Source organism: Misgurnus anguillicaudatus, chromosome 19 (genome assembly GCF_027580225.2).
Source record: "Misgurnus anguillicaudatus chromosome 19, ASM2758022v2, whole genome shotgun sequence".
In the NCBI taxonomy this organism is placed as follows: domain Eukaryota; kingdom Metazoa; phylum Chordata; class Actinopteri; order Cypriniformes; family Cobitidae; genus Misgurnus; species Misgurnus anguillicaudatus.
The window spans coordinates 26961065-26978918 of NC_073355.2; the positions used below are offsets into that span (position 1 = coordinate 26961065).

Consider the following 17854-nt stretch of genomic DNA (forward strand, 5'->3'; position numbering starts at 1 on the left):
GATCATAAGCTCATTTTTAAAATAAGCGATAGGAGAGAGCGACAGCAGCACTGATAGCCTAATTTTATTTCTTTACTATTAATGAATATGATTGTGTGTTGAGCGTCTACGACAGGGCTATTCAATTAGTTTGTCATAGGGGCAAGTTCATCAAAAGCATCTCAAATGAGGGGCCAGAGATATATCAGTGATGATGACTACATTTTCCTACATTTAAACATACTCATGTTGTATTTTAAAACTGCATAACAACAAAATCAGTGCATTGTACAATATACTTTTTCTACAAACATGTATTTTCAAACTGCATACAACAAAACTTGTGAATTGTAATATGACCAAGTAGGCTTTATCTACATACAGACATGTTCGTATTCTGTATTTTAAAACTGCATAACAACATAAGTGCATTGTAAGATACCCGAGAAGAAGCTTTATTCTACATTTAAAGGGGTAAATAAGAGCCATATCACACTCATTGAGAATTTAACTTATTTACCCACTTAAGTTCACATAACCAAAAGTTTATAATATGGAACATAACATTGTTTTATGCAGTTACACTGTAAGCCCATACAGGTTGATTGAACCTAAAAAATTTATGGAAACTCGTTGCCCTAAAAAAGTTGATTTTGCCTGGTTGAAATAACAATTAATTTTAAGTTTAATGTACTTAATGTTTTAATTTCTTCCAATGCACTCTTAACCCAGATTAGATTACATTACTAGAAATGTCTGAGGAAACCTGTTGCATATAACTTTAGTTTTTATCACTTTATATTACTTTTGATGTTATAAATGGTATTATAACAAAAATTCATGACTGACTTTAAGTCAATCATTGAATAAACGTGATTCTCCACAGAAACACACAAAAAATGTGTTTTGACATACATTGTAAGTACAGGGGAGAGAAATACAATAAAATGTTTTGAACAGGGTTCATGTACGAAAACACAGATCACCTGAACGGTGACTTCACAAAATTATAAAAAAAAATTATTTACAACAAAACAACATCAATAATATAAGAGCTTGAACCTATATGACATTTTATTAACAAATATTTGAATAGAGAAAGTTCTTATCAGTTTTTAATTTGTGAAAAAGCAAAAAATAATCTAAAGAGTCAGGCGCAAAAGATTATGGGTATTCCTCACAACATGAACTAATAATTTTAAGTTCATTTTACTTGAATGTTTTAGTTTAATAGATTTTGTAAGGTTAACAGTTAAATCAACTAAACTTTTTAAGCTTTGGCTTCAAAACAGAAAATATTAATGATTTTTCCTTGATTGTTTGAGTAAAGACAATTTCTGGGTTAACAGTGTATGCATTGTTTTAAGCTAATTATTTCACTACCTCTATTTAAACTACAACAGCCATCTTAATAATTGGCAAACATTAGGCTAGCTTCTAATAAGAGAAATTATACTTTTAGATTTCCCAAGAGCAGTAAAATCAGGTCTATGTTTGTCAGCGCGAGACGCATACAGTGGTGCAGGTGCTGGTGCTGTGAGCGATGGGTGATTAACTGTTACTCATTTAAATTGCATTGTTGTGTGAGAACGATGACTCGCATTATATTTGAGCCTTTGTCTGCTTTGAACTTCGGAGAAACACCAGGATCTTTTTTTCTAGTAAGACTTTTATTAAGACATCTAATGTCATTGTGGATAAGCAAGTGATCATTGAGCCGACATATCAGACAACAACTGTCGGAAAAGGTGGTGGTGTAAGCTGGAAATACAATAAATAAAGTTAAAACAGCCATAGAGCGGACCAAAGCGCGAGTATATACACGTGACACAGCTGCTCGCGCCAGTCACGTGACTCGTGCTCTGCATCTCATGCTGTATGAAACACATGCACGGGCATCAAGATTGCGACCCTGTCCTCTTGCTTTCCATGTGAAATCAAAGGTATGCTTGGCTGTTGTTCAGTGTAATGAGAACAGCCCGTCACTCGCGCACTGTGCTCCTAAATTATTTTACAAGTTCGCACATAACTATTTTTAGGCGCAAATGCGAGTGAAATACTCGCACTGTAGAGCCCTGCTGGGTACAGTACATAGTACCCAATACTTTATTTAGTACCACCTTGGTTGAGGTTTTAAGCAAGCTGAGCTGATACTAAAACGTGAGGTGACAACACTGTAGATCACTGAATAGTGAGAGAATCATCACTACCAGCGTCATCGCTAAATGCAAGATTAACCTTACCTTTGTGCGTGCGCTGTCTCGAGCAAACCTGTTGTCATCTGTGCTTTGCTGTAAGTTCGCAAACTCCATTTTAGGGGTAAAAAAATTCACAGGCTGAGAATCCGGAACACCATACCAGTGTTAACCACACTTGCAGTTTGTGGCGCACATCTGCATATATGCACAGCATTTTTGCAACTTAAATGATGCTCAGCGGAGTACGTTGACTAATGCCACAGGTGTGTGAGACAGAGAAAGTGATAAACATGATGTGCAAACATTTATTGGTGGTGCTCAATTTTGATTTTGTGGCGGACTGACAAATAAATGAATGTATGGGAAACATTGCATTCCAACGATGCTCCCTCTGTTGCCCGCTCTCACTTTGATGTCACAGCAATAGGCAGTGCAAATATAATGACATGTCTATAATCCCTCCTACTCTGAAATTGTACTATACTTTAGCTCGGTTAGCTTTTCCAACAAGTTAAGTGAGCTGGCACGACCAGACCCGTGGGGTACTATGCAATGGAAAAGCACCATATGGTACCAGTGGGTACCTTTTAGTTACAAAAGTGTACTTTTTGGAAAGGTACTGCCCCAGTGACAACTTTTGTAAAGTTGTTAAAACTGAAAAATTATATCCAAAATAATAATAAATGTTTTCTGAAGTAAAACGGTGGGTTTGTGTAAGAAGACAATTTATATTTTGAGCTTATTTTGTGAAACTGTAACCACAAAAAGCACATTCGAGCGCTAAATTCAAATATGATGCCACAATGACAACTTTAGACCTTAAGTGTGTCTCATAACGAAATATCATCTGACAACTAGTCAGGATGAAACATGCAAAAATCAACTAGACCTTCCGCCTTTTTGGGCCTATATAAGAAAATAAGTGTCTGACATAAAAAACAGTTCATTTGTGTAAAGTGAGTATATTATTACATGAATATTTTGCATTTTAAGAAATGTTGTTTAAGTTGATATATTCTTAATTGTTTTGTCAGAACCAACTATTCTTCAAGTACTAAATGAATCATTATTGCAGTCATTAAAGAACTGCAACCAGTCAGTGGAATTGGAAACACAACCACAATCATTAAATTCCTCACGATTCCCATCCCTGTTGTTACCTCCCAAGGTTATGGGAATCAAACTCTCTCTCTCTTTCTCCCTCCCCCTTCTCTCTCTTTCTCTCTCTCACTCTCTCAGAGATCTCTGTGAGTCTGCTCTCCGTCATCGTAACATTCTGTGGCATCGTGCTGCTCTCTGTCTCTCTCTTCGTCTCCTGGAAGCTTTGCTGGTTGCCGTGGAGAGATAAGGAAGGAGGAGGTCTAAGCTTGACGTCAGGGCTCCTACCCGGTGGTGCCAGTTTAGGTGGGGTGGGGGGTGGAGGAGGCTCCTCGCTCCTCCCTCCCCTATTGCACAGGAAGGACACACAGTCCTCCTCCTCACTATATCCCACCCTCTCACAGCATGGTCAGCATCACCCCCATTTCTCCGACCTGATGGGTGTGGAGGGCGGAGGTGCGCTGGTGGTGGGGGGTGTGGTTGGAGGTCCGCAAGAAATGCAGGAGCATTCCTACCTAGACATGGACTCATATCCCAACAATGCTGGTGAGAGCATATACAACGTAACTTTTTACTATATTTTGTTTTCGTATTTTATCATTTGATTTTCAATACCTACCAGACCTGTAGCATATTCACTCTTGAATTTATGACACATGTACATGGGATATATATATTTAATTATTAGGACAGTTACATTAAAATTGTATGTAAAATATATACAAAATTTGAAATGTAACAAATTAAAAAATGTTAAATTTGCATTTATATTTAGATTTAGAGTATCATGTATTTCAATAATTGGAGTTTTCGTTTCGTACAAACGAAACTCTGCTTTTTCTAAGAAAAGGGCATTTCTGTGTTTAAAAATATCTAGTTCTTAAAGCCCAGAGTATAGTCTGTTTTTTTTATGTTTACGCGAGCGTACACGCCTTGCAAAGCATCGTTTTTTGTGTGCATACTGATGACAAAATGTTTATCCCGGACCCTGCGTAAACAGGGCTATACTTCTAGCTTAAGACTAACAGATAGTGCTTGGTATATACTTAACTGAATACAGTACTTCATCCTATTACCTACTTAGATATACTCCTTTGATATTCTCTAAGGCTTATGCTTTCCACTTCTCTTTCAGCGAATATTAAGTTGAGTCAGACATCTCCTGAGTTGCCGCCAGCAACAGAAGGAGGCTCAGCTGCGAAAGACCTACCCAATGCCCATCCACCGCAGCAGGTCACCACTAGGTTAGTGACCTGTTCATCTTGTTTTAGTCTGTGGTGATGTTTGTGTTGCAGAATGGTGGAATGGGTTTGTGGATTATGTGTTAAGAATGTGGGCTGCTTTTTGTACCCAGTGTGTTTTTAAGTATAACAGTGCTCATTTTTTCTCAATAATATTGAAAATGTACACATTTTGAATGTAATGTAATTAAATAGGATAGAATAAAGTCTATCATCAAATTAAGTCAATGAAGAACATTCACTATTCCTGGCTGTATGATGTCATCATTGAATAGCATCATTTTTTCCTTGTTTGCGAATAATTTGCGCGTCATGCAGAGCTTCCGGGTGATGCCATAGGAAAATAACAACAAAATCACTTTAAAGGGCGTGTTGAAGGTTAAAATTTTCAACGAATTTGTGCAATTTGCTTGTTGATAATAAACATTTAAACTGTTATTCATTGCATTTTTTTCAATTAATTATTTCTCCACTTCTCCCCAACGTGACGTCATCGCCGAATTACGTAAAAAAAAAACGTTAATACCAAAAACGAAAAAAAAAGGTGTCTTTAAGACATTTTAAAAATGATATACATATCTTGAGTGATTTATGTACCCATTAATCGACAGTGGTGGTTAACCTGCAACACGCCCTTAAATATACACTTGTATCATAACTAGGGTTGCAAAGAGGCGGAAACTTTCCATGGGAACTTAATCTTGGGAATTTTGAAAATATTCCAAATTGGAAACTTAACGAGAATGTATATGTATTATTTGGAAATTTGGGGAAATGTATATAAACTATATCGTATAAAACATAAATAAACATTTTGTTTTAAGCAGACATGCATGCAATGTAATACAAAATTTTGAGGAATCCTGATACCGAAGGATTTTTGATCAAATAAATGCAGGCTTGATTAGCATAAGATACTTTTTTTACAAATAGTAATGTGTCCAAACTTTTGGCTAGTACAGTAATTCTGTATGATAACAGAAAACGGACTAGCAGAATGTAGCAGAAAGAGCATTCAAGCTCGAGCAAGCTACATGATAGCTAGCATTATACATTTTCAATGAAATAGCTAGCTTACATTTAGATATCTGATTTACTGGTTAACTAGCTACTGTATAAACACATTTAACTTAAACATAGGAAGTTTTAAACAAATGTACGTAATTTACATGAATACTTGCAAAGATTTTTTGTCATTTAGACATTTTTTTGTGTGCAGAATTAAAGAAATGATCTGTGTAATGTTATGTAAGAATGCAGGTACATGCATGAGTGTAGCCCTACAGTAAGCAGTGTGCTATGTGCATGTGACTGAGAAATGTGCAGGGTAGAAATTGAAATTGCACTAAATCTTGTTGTTTAAAACAAAATTATCCTTTATTATTTACATTAAAGGCGGAGTCCACGATGTTTGAAAGCCAATGTTGATATTTGAAATCACCTAAACAAATATGCCCCTACCCCAATAGAATCTGGACCTTCTGTTGATAGACCCGCCCCACACATACGCAACCCGGCAAGGATGTCGGTTACGCTCCTTACTGCTGATTAGCTATAAGTGTGTTTTGGTAGTCGGCCCGTATCCTTTTCCAAAGCGTTTTTCAAACATCGTGGACTCCGCCTTTAAGTTCCCTTTTATAGGCAACTCTGCAATTTTTGTAATTCCCAGTTTATTCCCATTAATTCCCATGGAAAGTTTCCAGCCTTGAAAATTCCAAAATTTTCAACCCTAATCATCATCAAAACTACCAAAAATCCCCGATTCTAATTTTTGGCTCCATTACAAAATCTGAGATGATCAGACATGTACTTATGGAGTTTTTAAAAATTATTAATATATTGTTATATCTGCGATTCTGTGAGCCTGGAGACTGCAGTGCACATTGTGGGGTGGTTTCCCGGACAGGAATTAGCTTAAGCCAGGACTAAGCCTTAGTTTAAATAAGAAATGTAACTAGTTTTAACTAATATGCTTTACTAAAAACAATACTGGCGTTCATTTTTAGGCAAAACTAAGGGCACTGATGTATTTAAAGATATGTCAGTGCCAGTTGTTTTAAGTTTGGACAGCTCTTACATTTATTTTAGTCTAGGACTAGTCTAATCCCTGTCTGGATAAACGCCCCTATGAGTTTATACATTTGATATGAGTAAGTAGTGCTCATAAACAGATGTTTAAATAATATCTTCTATTGAAATGAGTGGAGGCTTTTCTCTTCAAAATCAAAAGTCAAAGCTAAGTAAATATATGTATTAAGGAAAATACATTTTTTGACATTATTTTTATGCCATTACCATAATTGTGAGTTTTAAGTTGTTTTGTTTTTTTTATTCCAAATTTGTATTACTGTATCACATTATTGTTTATGCATAAAGACAGTACAGCAAATTCAACCAACAGAACAATTTAAATGATGAATAATAAGAATATAATTTGTAATTTATAATTTTTTTTTTTTTAGTCACAATGCAGCAGACCTCAATAATAATTAAAATAGGCTTAATTTCTTTGTGCAACTCATTTTCCACTTTTTAAGGGTGAAATATGGCCTGGCATGTTCTTGGCAGCTTCACCTTATCAGCCTTGAGCCTCAACCACCGCACCACGCCACATCAGGACGCATTATCTGAATCGATGGTTGTTTGAATGCATGTGCATGTGTGAATGTTCACCTTCTGTTCTTTCTCCAGGCCTAAGCCCATGACTCACCAGCTCTCCAGCCCTGATTTCCATGGTGAGGAGAAGAGTGAGCAGCTGACCAGCATCGGGCAGATCAAACCAGAACTCTACCGGCTGCGCCAAGGAGACCAGGGGGAAGGCAAACAAGGCGACACCTGCGGCAAAATCAGCTTCCTCCTCCGCTACGCCTTCAAGTAAGTCTGTGGATCCACCTTGCTGCTTGCATCTTACCTCCCCTTCCCCACAGGAATGCGTCTCACATGGAGTTGTCACACCGTGTGGATCCATGTCTCTTCATACTTTCGAAGGTTAAAAATAGATCTCATCAAGTTGAAAAGGCGTGCCAGAAAAAGAGTCAGGGGAGTTGCCGTCAGCACAATCAGTTATATTCAGGCCCCATTGCGGGCAGCCGCGCGTCGGTTCGGTTCTTTTATTTTGCCATCACATGGAGGGACGTTAGAAAGGTGGAAAGTGCTGATGTTCTAGAAATGAAGAAAGGAGAAGCGGTTTCGTCATGAATTATATATGACCAGCCACTTTTAACAGCACAGCCTGTCAACACATAATAACACGCCGTTGTCTTATACCCAGAATTACACAGAGATAGAGGGAGAACAGGAAGATATGCGAATGGAGATTAATACCTCATCCTGTACACAAAGGGAGAAGTTAAAAAGAATGATTTGACAGATCTGTCCCTGTTCATTACATTATCAGTCTATTTATGCTCTGCTGCACCTTGTGTAAGGTGTTAGTGTAAAACAGCGATGTTTCATATTAAACAAAATGCAATAGGAAATGGAAAGTTGCTTAGTGTCTAAATGATAGCCAGCGGCTGAGATTATTCCCATCCCTGTGTTGGTTTAATTGACATCATCACACCTCCCGCAATGCTGTTGTGTTTGGAATACATCAATGTGAATGTGTCACAGCTACAAGCATTTTGGGAATAGCGGGCAGGTTGACACCGTCAGTCAGAGCCGCATCCAGCAGGACGCAGCTTTGTATCAGCCCAGCAGTCGGTTGATAACACCTGCGGCGCCGCGGGAATAGCAGCCGTTTCCAACTCTTTGTCTACGGAGGTCTAAGCTGAAGTCTTGTTTTTTATTTGAATTTTCAATCCACGATCATTGTGTTTTCCGGACAATAGTTTTCAGGCAGCCTGCGTAGATGCGTGTTTTTAGTTTGAGCTCTTGTTTTGTTTCTAAATGCTTCGAAGAAGCTTGTCACTGAATAATGAAAAGCTACTGTGCGCTGTGACATGTAATGCTTTAAATGCACACTAATGTGGGAAAGAGTTTGTCATTTTCAATTATACCTCTAAGTGCTAATAGTGCCGTACATTTCTAAGGACCAGCTTGATTTGAAGTGCACTGTTGTGCTGCGCACCATTGACATTAGATTTAATCTCCTAAACTGATACAATGCATGTTAGACTGGACAGCTAAAAATGCCCCTGGGGCGCTTAGTCTCATTTATAATGTTAACATCCATCCATTCTCCGCTTGTCCTCTGCATAGAAATCGTAATTTGAAATGTTATGAGTTTACTACTATCAACTTGTTTGTTGCCGGCTGGAGGTCCTACAGTTTAAAGTGTTTAAAGTGGATGCATGCATGTTCATTTAAAGCTAGACTTCTGTGCTGCTACCAAACAGTATTGCAAAAATCATGGTTATTTTTAAAGGGGTCATACCACGAAAATCAGACTTTTTCCTTGTTTAAGTGCTATAATTGGTTCCCAGTTCTTCTATCAACCAAGAATATGTGAACAAGATCAACCCAGTAACTTAGTTTTGGTAAACCATTCTCAACATGCATGTGAATAAATAGGTAATTGAAATTTGGCTCCCCTTGTGATGTCAGAAGGGGATAATACTGCCCCTTGATCTGCACTATCCGACCACGGCACTGCCATTTAGTGCAAAGATCAACTCATTTGCATGTTACAATGTTACACACCTACAAAGTGGAAATTTTAACATGTTATAATAAATTAACTATATGATAATTTGAGGTAAAACTTCACATATGTACTCTGGGGACACCAAATATTTATTTGACATCTTAAAAAAGTCTTGTGAAATATCCCTTTAAGCCAAATTCTTAAATACTTCCTCATTGGCCAGTGGTTTGCCGAACCATAGATATGTATAAAGGCTAGATGTCTCGCTCGCGCTGCTGGCCAATTGAGTGGAACATCCGCATTTGGCAGCCACCTTACCACAGGCAGCTCGCTCACTTGTAGCATTGAGTTTAATGGTGCAGGTACTTTTAAATGACCATAACTTGCTTAATTTTCAAACGGTTTAGTTTGTTATAAACGTCAAAGATGTACCTATGATACTGCATACTTATACTAAAAAAAAAAAAAAAAAACATGTTAAAGCATCCAGAATTATAGCCATGTTAATAAGAAAATTAAGCAAGTTATGGTCATTTAAAAGTACATGCACTATTAAAACTCAATGCTACGAGTGAGCGAGCTGCCTGTGGTAAGATGGCTGCCAGGTGATGACGTTAGATACTCCGCCGTAACACATCTAGCCTTTATACATATCTTTGAGCCAAACGCACTCCCGCCCCAAGCCATTATGCCGTTGGTTGAACTAATGTTGTTGTCCAACTGATTGGTGACCCTCAAACCAACAAAACAATGTTAGCATCCCATAACCAGAGTATTTACACACTCCATTGAGACTAATTGCTTTGTTGCATATTAAGCTGAGATAGAAAGTGTTTTGTCATTATCATTTAAAAAGTGACACACTGCAGCTTTAAGGCACTATTTATACCTGATCTAAACCTTATAAATGACTTTGGCAAGGTTCATTCATTCATATTAAATGCTAATTTAAATATAACCCCATAGCACAATTTCCATGTGTGTACAGAACTGCTATATATCTAGTGCGTATATTCTCATTGTTAGTCTTCAAGCATCATCATACCGCTGTGATTAATCTGGTCCTGAGATCACATGGGCTGAATATAATAATAATTAGATTTGCCATTGTATTTCGATCTCCAAATTGCATTATACTAATAATAATGCATAATTTAGCATGTTTACCCAACAGGGTGTGATTTATACCATGTCCTGCGCAAGTTAATGACACCTGCTTTGTGACCGACATGCCGGTCTATGGGTTTATTGGATTTCTGGTTGTGCTCTCCCACCCCCAGTGTTGTTGATTTATTTAAGTGTCCTAATGAGGGGGTGATGCATTTGTTAACACTGAGAGACACATTCTAATAAGGCCTGATTAGCAAGTACAGAAGTTCCCCCCGCCTCTCGCATTTACATCTGCACAAACACTGAGCGAGCCTCTCGCGCTTTCAGAAGTTCACCCTCATGCTGTGTTTGGCATCGAACCGCAACAGCCCACTGCAGGAATGACCTACGGTTTGGTTTGTACTGTACTGTAATAAGCTCTGGATTATTTATAAAGTCTGGTGTCGACCGCCACGGACATTGCAGTACACATTAAATATTTATGTTTTTATATTCACATCAGAGATGTATTATCTCATATATTCACTCCTCATACAAGGTCTTTTAAGCAAGCAGGGCACAAGTATCACTCCCATCTATTAGTTGCAAGCTGCTGTGTAGAGTTTTATCAATGGCACCGTCTGGCTGCTTTTATCTGAACTTCGGTGACAGCCATAGAGGCTCGCTGAATGCAGTGGTGCCGTGCCGCTCTGATACTGGCCTGGTTGTCAGCCTGTTTCAACACAAACCGCCTCTCCTGTCAATGTCGGTTAGGTGATGGCAAAACAGACTGGCGAACGCGGAAAGTTTCAGATAGTTCAAAGTGAATTACTCTGACATTGATGTGTCTTTCTCACAGCACGGAGCAGCTGGTGGTTAAAATACTGAAAGCCCTCGACCTCCCGGCAAAAGACGCCAATGGGTTCTCCGATCCTTATGTCAAGATCTACTTACTGCCTGATAGGAAGAAGAAATTTCAGACCAAGGTATCTTTTTTATTCTATTAAGGCTAAAACTGCGTATATTATAATTCACTTTTCGTACGGCAGCCACTCTGCATTCATTAAGATGCGTGTTTTTTTTTTTAAATTCCCTACTGCCCCTAGTTCATCTAAAATACATCTAACTATCCAAGTGCATTAGATGAACTTTTTCGCTTGACTTACCCAATCTCTTGTTCGCTTTTCATTCACTTTTGTTCTCAGCTTCCACACTTATCTAATTTACTCCACTTCCTCTCATATCTGTCGCTCCGGTTCACAGGTGCACAGAAAAACTCTCAACCCCATTTTCAACGAGACGTTCCAGTTCGGCGTGCCGCTGGCTGAGCTGCACTCGCGCAAGCTCCACTTCTCCATCTACGACTTTGACCGGTTCTCCAGGCATGACCTCATTGGTCAAGTGGTGGTGGAAAACCTGCTGGACTTCAGCGAGGGAACTGGAGAGAAGCCTATTTGGAGAGACATTGTTGAAGGAACCGCGGTGAGATAATGACAGCAATTAACATGATTGTATTTGGCAGGTCCTGTTATCCAAACGGTGAATTGAAGGTATGCATTTTGTTGCTTTGTGCGTCTGTTGGAATTGAGATCTTATGTCAGATTCGTTTTTAATGGCAACTTAACATTATATCCAAATCTTAAGATTTTGGTATAGCATTGCATTAGCAATTCGATTCCCAGGGAATACACATACTAACAAATTGCATACCTTGACTTACAAGTCTTTTTGGATAATGCATTGATTTAAAGGATTACTCCACTTTCTTAAAGAGCCAGTAAGATGCCAATTTTAAGTGTCCTATCACTGTTTATAAGTCTCGGGCAACAGGTTTAAATGCATGCAAGGTCAAAAACACTGTAATTTTCTCAAAATCTAAATTTAAAATTACCCCATTTCTCAGAGATCCCCAAACGATTTGTGTGAAGCCGTTCAACGACTCAGTCTGCCTAAACCCCACCTTTCAGTAGCCTACTCTGCTCTGATTGGTCAACTGACAGAGTCTCAGCACAGACCACAGATCAGTGGCACAGACCAACAATAGTGCAACATGTATTGACCTAGTGCTTACATGATTTAATGAGGAGACAGTATTGATATCAATAAACATCATTCATCATTAATCGAAGCAATAAAACAATGACAGAAACTAACATTTTACACTCATTTAAGCATTTATGTAAGCTAACCGGGTCATAGCAAAACTGTAAGTGAGCATGCGTTAGCCACTTGCTAAAGTGACTCTCTGACAGTATATTAAGAGTTTAAACAACGACATCATTCATCATTAATCCAAGCAATAAAAACGACGATAGACATTAAAAATTTTAAACTCATGTAAGCATTTATGTAGCTATAATCATAGTTACAGGTTGTGGTTAGGAGACTCATGTTGTTCCAAATAAAGTGGGTACTGAACCATCTTTCATTGCCAAACGTCTAGTAAATCCCTCCGTGAAGAAGTAATTTTAAACACTGATTCTTCATAGCCAAACATTTAGTAAATCCCTCTATGAAAAAGTAATTTTAACCACAGATTCTTCATATATCTTCATCCTTCGGTAGTGAAAACAACACAAACTGAAAACATAGGGTGAAATGATGTTTACATACTAACTAGCTGTGGGCAGGTCATAGTTTTCATTTCTCCCACAGGCAAGGCTGTAGGCGGAGTTTATTATGCAAAGTGTTGGTATTACGTGGATAAAGTCAGGCAGGAGATTCAATCCATATGACGACTCGTTTCAGCAATTCAGAGTCGACTCCCTACTTTAGAAGCAAATAACTTTAATCGTGCACTTTTTGGTTCAACTACTTTGCAAACTGTTTACATTGATGGACAGCCATGACACACTGCAATACAGATCATTTTCGATTTTGGATCTGTATGGCTCTTTAAAAAAAGTTCCAATGATTTACTCACCCCCATATCTTCTAAAATGTTGATGTCTTTCTTTGTTCAATCGAGAAGAAATTAAGTTTTTTAGGAAAAACATTCCAGGAGTATTCTCAATTTACTAGACTTTATTGGACCCCAACAGTTTCAATGCAGTTTAAAATGGCCATTTCAACGCAGCTACAAAGCGAAGCTGTTTCAACGAAGCTGTGTTGAAACTGCATTAAACTGTAAACTGTTGGGGTCCAATAAAGTCTATTAAATTGAGAAAAATCCTGGAATGTTTTCGTCAAAAAACTAAATTTCTTCTTGAATGAACAAAGGAAGACAACATTTTGGATGACATGGGGGTGAGTAAATTATCTAGATTTTTTTAAGGAAGTGGAGTAATCCTTTAGCAAATGTAATAAGGGAAACATTCACTTCAATGCACTAGTAAAGCTCATTTCATATTCATGATACAGCTGACTCACATGTGAACATCATGCATAATTACATGCTAATGTATCCTTGGGGATGTTTGTAGCAGAGGTGTGAAGAGTTTCAGTGGTGCATGTGTTAGTCCATCCAGAGAAAATGACCTAAAATTAGTGAAGGTCACTTCAGCTGTGTGCTTTAGAAAATGTCACAGCATCTTAAAGGAGTGGTTTTTAGAAACTATAATTTCATAGATTAATATTATATTAAGAATAAATCGAATACAGTAAGAGCCTTAGTATGTTTACTCAGCAAAATTACATTTTCTGCAAGAAGCAATGAATGGAAAATTATAAATTTGGCACATCTACTTAGTCTGATAAATGTAAAATTATATATCTGGCACTTGAGGCTCTGACATGTGATTGTTTCATATGGATCGTTTATGCACACAATTAGCTGCTCAGGTGGCATTAGAGCTTTTTTTTGCCTACTCAGCTAGTTAGAAAATAACTGGAGGTTGTTTCTCATATGAAGTGTCATGGCGTGTAACAGAAAAAGCTCTGGGTCTATACAAATCACGTGCTTGAAGTCAAACCTAAAGCTGGCCAGCTTCTGTAGCTCTTTTAGTATCCCAGATGCTTGGCATATCTGATGAAATATTGTGTCTCTTTTTGTTTACCTCCGCTACTTTTGTTCTTTTTTTATAATGGCTGATGATAAATTCTGTCGGGCAGAACGGGAGCTTTAGAGAAAGATAAAAGTCTAGACAGAGAGTTTAAAAGAAAAGAGTCAGCATCTCATCATATGGCCTTCAGTTCATAGAATCCATTGTTCATTAAGCACATTTGCAAATAAAACAAAACGTATAAAATCATGTTTTTTCTGTTTAATATAATGTTCAAATTTTTTTCTTTATATAAAAAGTGCCTTTCTGGTTTTCCTTGTGTGTATGAAGTGGGTTACCGGATAAACGTGATCGAAGTTCTCATGTTAACAGATTGCTGTATAATGTAAGTCTCGTGGCTGTATTTCCAAACATTGTTTTTTTAATGTTTATTTCAGTGCAATTACTTGCCCCATAGACTTCCATTGTAATAGACTACCTCATTGACTTCCACTTAGCTTGTTTATACAAATTGAATGACGAGAAATTATTTTCCATTGTTGTGATTCTGTTGTTTTGTTGTTTGAATTAAACCTGAAACATTTCTTAAGTGTTTTAGTATTTTCAACCACATTAATGTCCTTTTATTTAACTTTAAAATAAAGGACATATTCATTTTTGAGTTATCAAATGGAAAATATGCCATTGTTAAAAGATTTACTTTCATTTAGTTTATACCACAGGTCTGTTGAATACTGTATTCTGATTGGCTGAGAAATGTCCCGTGGGTATGCATTAATTTCTGATAACCGCACACCTAACTTGTCAAATGTCAAAAATAGGCATCAGAGCAATGTTTGTGGTAGCATGGTATAAAAGGAATAATTGACTATGGTCCATTGAACTATTTGAAAATAATGCACACCCGCGGCTTCGCATCGTGCCAAATTGCACCTTGGGTGTGCATTTTTTTTAATAATTCAATGGCCCGTCGTCAATTATTCCTTACTTATTTAGCATGACTCTCAGTAATTGTCTCCAAATCCAACGCTGCCTTTGGTGTGACCTTGGATCTTCTCATGTGTTTGTTATGTGCGCGGAGAAAGCCGACCTGGGGGAGCTGAACTTCTCACTGTGTTACCTGCCAACAGCCGGCCGATTGACCGTCACTATTATTAAGGCCACGAATTTAAAAGCCATGGACCTCACAGGCTTCTCAGGTGCCCCACTCTCTAAATTTATCTTTCAGCTAATATCTCAGTACCTCAGACGCAGTTAACATTCAGCCGTGATGCAACCAGCGCTCATTAATAACTTTAATGTCACACGTCCAGCATGTGACGAACTTAATAACATTAAAGGTCATAAAAGCATTCGTTTTGAATATTATATAGCACCTCTGAAAAGTTTAAGAAACACCTCATAAAGGCATCAACATCATAGTCATAAGGATAAGAGACATCTTTAATTAGTCTTGGCTAATTTAATTACTGCAGAAAGACTTGTAGTAATGCAATAAAGATACCTCTCATAGGACTTGATTATGTTGTATCACGGTGCATACACTGCTTGTAATGTATCATTATTGCATACACAATAATTATTGATGCAGTTATTAATATTTCATCTAAGGAAAGGATTATATACTGCTGTTGCTATTTCCAGCCTTTTTATCACTCTTAAATATTATGTATTAAACCTTTATTGATTTTCGCTCTTCTCAGATCCGTACGTAAAAGCATCTCTGGTTTGCGAGGGTCGACGGCTTAAAAAGAGGAAGACCTCCATAAAGAAGAATACTCTCAATCCAACATATAATGAAGCTCTGGTCTTCGATATACCCAATGAGAACATTGAGAACGTGTCGCTAGTCATCGCAGTCATGGACTATGACTGGTAAGATCACGACCACTCTTCTCCCGTTGAGATACACAATATGTTCATACGGGCTATGATTATAGGGCTTGACAGGAAGTGCCTTAAAGGGATAGTTCACCCAAAAATGAAAACTCTGTCATCATTTACTATACAAACAGTCCTCAAAATATTGTTATCATTAACTCACCTTTATGTCTTTCTAAACCGTATACTGTATACGTCTCCGAGCTGCTTGTCTTACATAGTGAAAGTGGTTGGAGACAAGGGACAGCTGTAGTCACAGTTCACTAGTTTAATTGTATGAAAAATAGCAGCTTGCATAGGTTTGTAATAACATGACGATGAGGATAAAATGACAGAATTTTAATTTAAGTCAGTATCACTTTCATCAAATAGTATTTAAACCTATTGACAGCAATCTGTTGGTGTTGGCTGTATTGTTTTGTCCTGGGTAAACTCCCACAGCCATGGATGGACAGAGAGAGAGATAGAGAGAGAGAGAGAGCACAGTAAATCAAACCTCCCTGGGGTAACAGAACAGATCCAGCAGAATACAATTACAATATGATACACATCGTTTCATTTGCATAATATATGTCGAATAGACACTCGATATCGCCGAGCATTTAATGAGCTGGTATATTGAGAACAAGGTACAGTAACACATTGAAGATGTGCAATAGATTGTTAGTGTGCGAATTCCTGAGAGCAAAGATTAGCAAGACAGATATTAAGAGGACTAAAGGCACAGGGCTGTCAGACAGGAGGTGGAGCTGCAAATGGAGGCGGCTGTTAAGAGAATCTTGCATCCACGCAAGATAGAGAGGCAATGGGTAGAATGAAGGAAGAAAATGATCTAATATGTTTCTGATTTATACTGGTAGATGCTGTGATCAAGTAGATGCTATGAGGTTTGACTAATCATGGCAAACACAATACTTGATTTTAAGACACATTGTTATTATGAGGCAAACATAAAAAATGTGTAAAAATTTCTTGCAGGATTTTTTCTTAAAAAATCATGTTTACCTAATACATGTGCCACATATTTTATGACACTGTTAAATAAAAGCAATGAAAAATCTCCATTGCTAATAGTAATGGATTATATATTATGTTTAACTCATTCCCCGCCAGCCATTTCTTGAAAAGTTGCATGCCAGCATTTTTTTTTAATTTTCACAAAAGTTTCACATAATGCCTTCCAGGAAAATGTGTGAGTTATTTCAGTAAAGTTTTTCTTCTATCAGCTTGAATCAGTGGGCCCATTCTCCTTTGACCTCTAGCATCAACAAGGCATTTTCGCCCACACGACTGCCGCATACTGGATGTTTTTCCCTTTTCACACCATTCTTTGTAAACCCTAGAAATGGTTGTGCGTGAAAATCTCAGTAACTGAGCAGATTGTGAAATACTGAGACCGGCCCGTCTGGCACCAACAACCATGCCACGCTCAAAATTGCTTAAATTCAGTTTAATTTATTTTTCAATTCAATTTATTTATTTAAATCACCTTTCTTTCCCATTCTGACAATTAGTTTGGAGTTCAGAAGATTGTCTTGACCAGGACCACACCCCTAAATGCATTGAAGCAACTGCCATGATAATTGCATTAATGAGAAATTGAACAGGTGTTCCTAATAATCCTTTAGGTGAGTGTATATCAAATGAAATAACAGACCCTCTGCTTTCAAACAAACAATAAACAAACAAACAAAACAGGGAAAAAAGTTTCATCCTATCTATATTTTTTGTATAAACTCTTAAATATGGGTATTTTTCTTTTCTTATGTAAATGTTTTCTCTTAATTGATGAGATAACTCGTCAATGGCGGGGAAAGAGTTAATTGAGGAGCTAAGATGTAA

The 17854-nt window shown here is 37.5% G+C and overlaps 1 protein-coding gene across 3 annotated transcripts in view; it reads left to right on the forward strand.

The window, feature by feature from the left end:
- The window catches only part of syt3 (synaptotagmin III), a 64293-nt gene that overhangs the window by 34443 nt on the left and 11996 nt on the right, over window positions 1-17854 (forward strand). For all 3 annotated transcript variants that reach the window (XM_073857296.1, XM_073857297.1, XM_073857295.1), the window contains 7 exons: window positions 3417-3821; window positions 4411-4519; window positions 7208-7390; window positions 11050-11176; window positions 11454-11668; window positions 15206-15330; window positions 15835-16006. In XM_073857296.1, coding sequence (XP_073713397.1) covers window positions 3417-3821; window positions 4411-4519; window positions 7208-7390; window positions 11050-11176; window positions 11454-11668; window positions 15206-15330; window positions 15835-16006 — 1336 coding nt within the window. The remainder of the gene's footprint in view (window positions 1-3416; window positions 3822-4410; window positions 4520-7207; window positions 7391-11049; window positions 11177-11453; window positions 11669-15205; window positions 15331-15834; window positions 16007-17854) is intronic.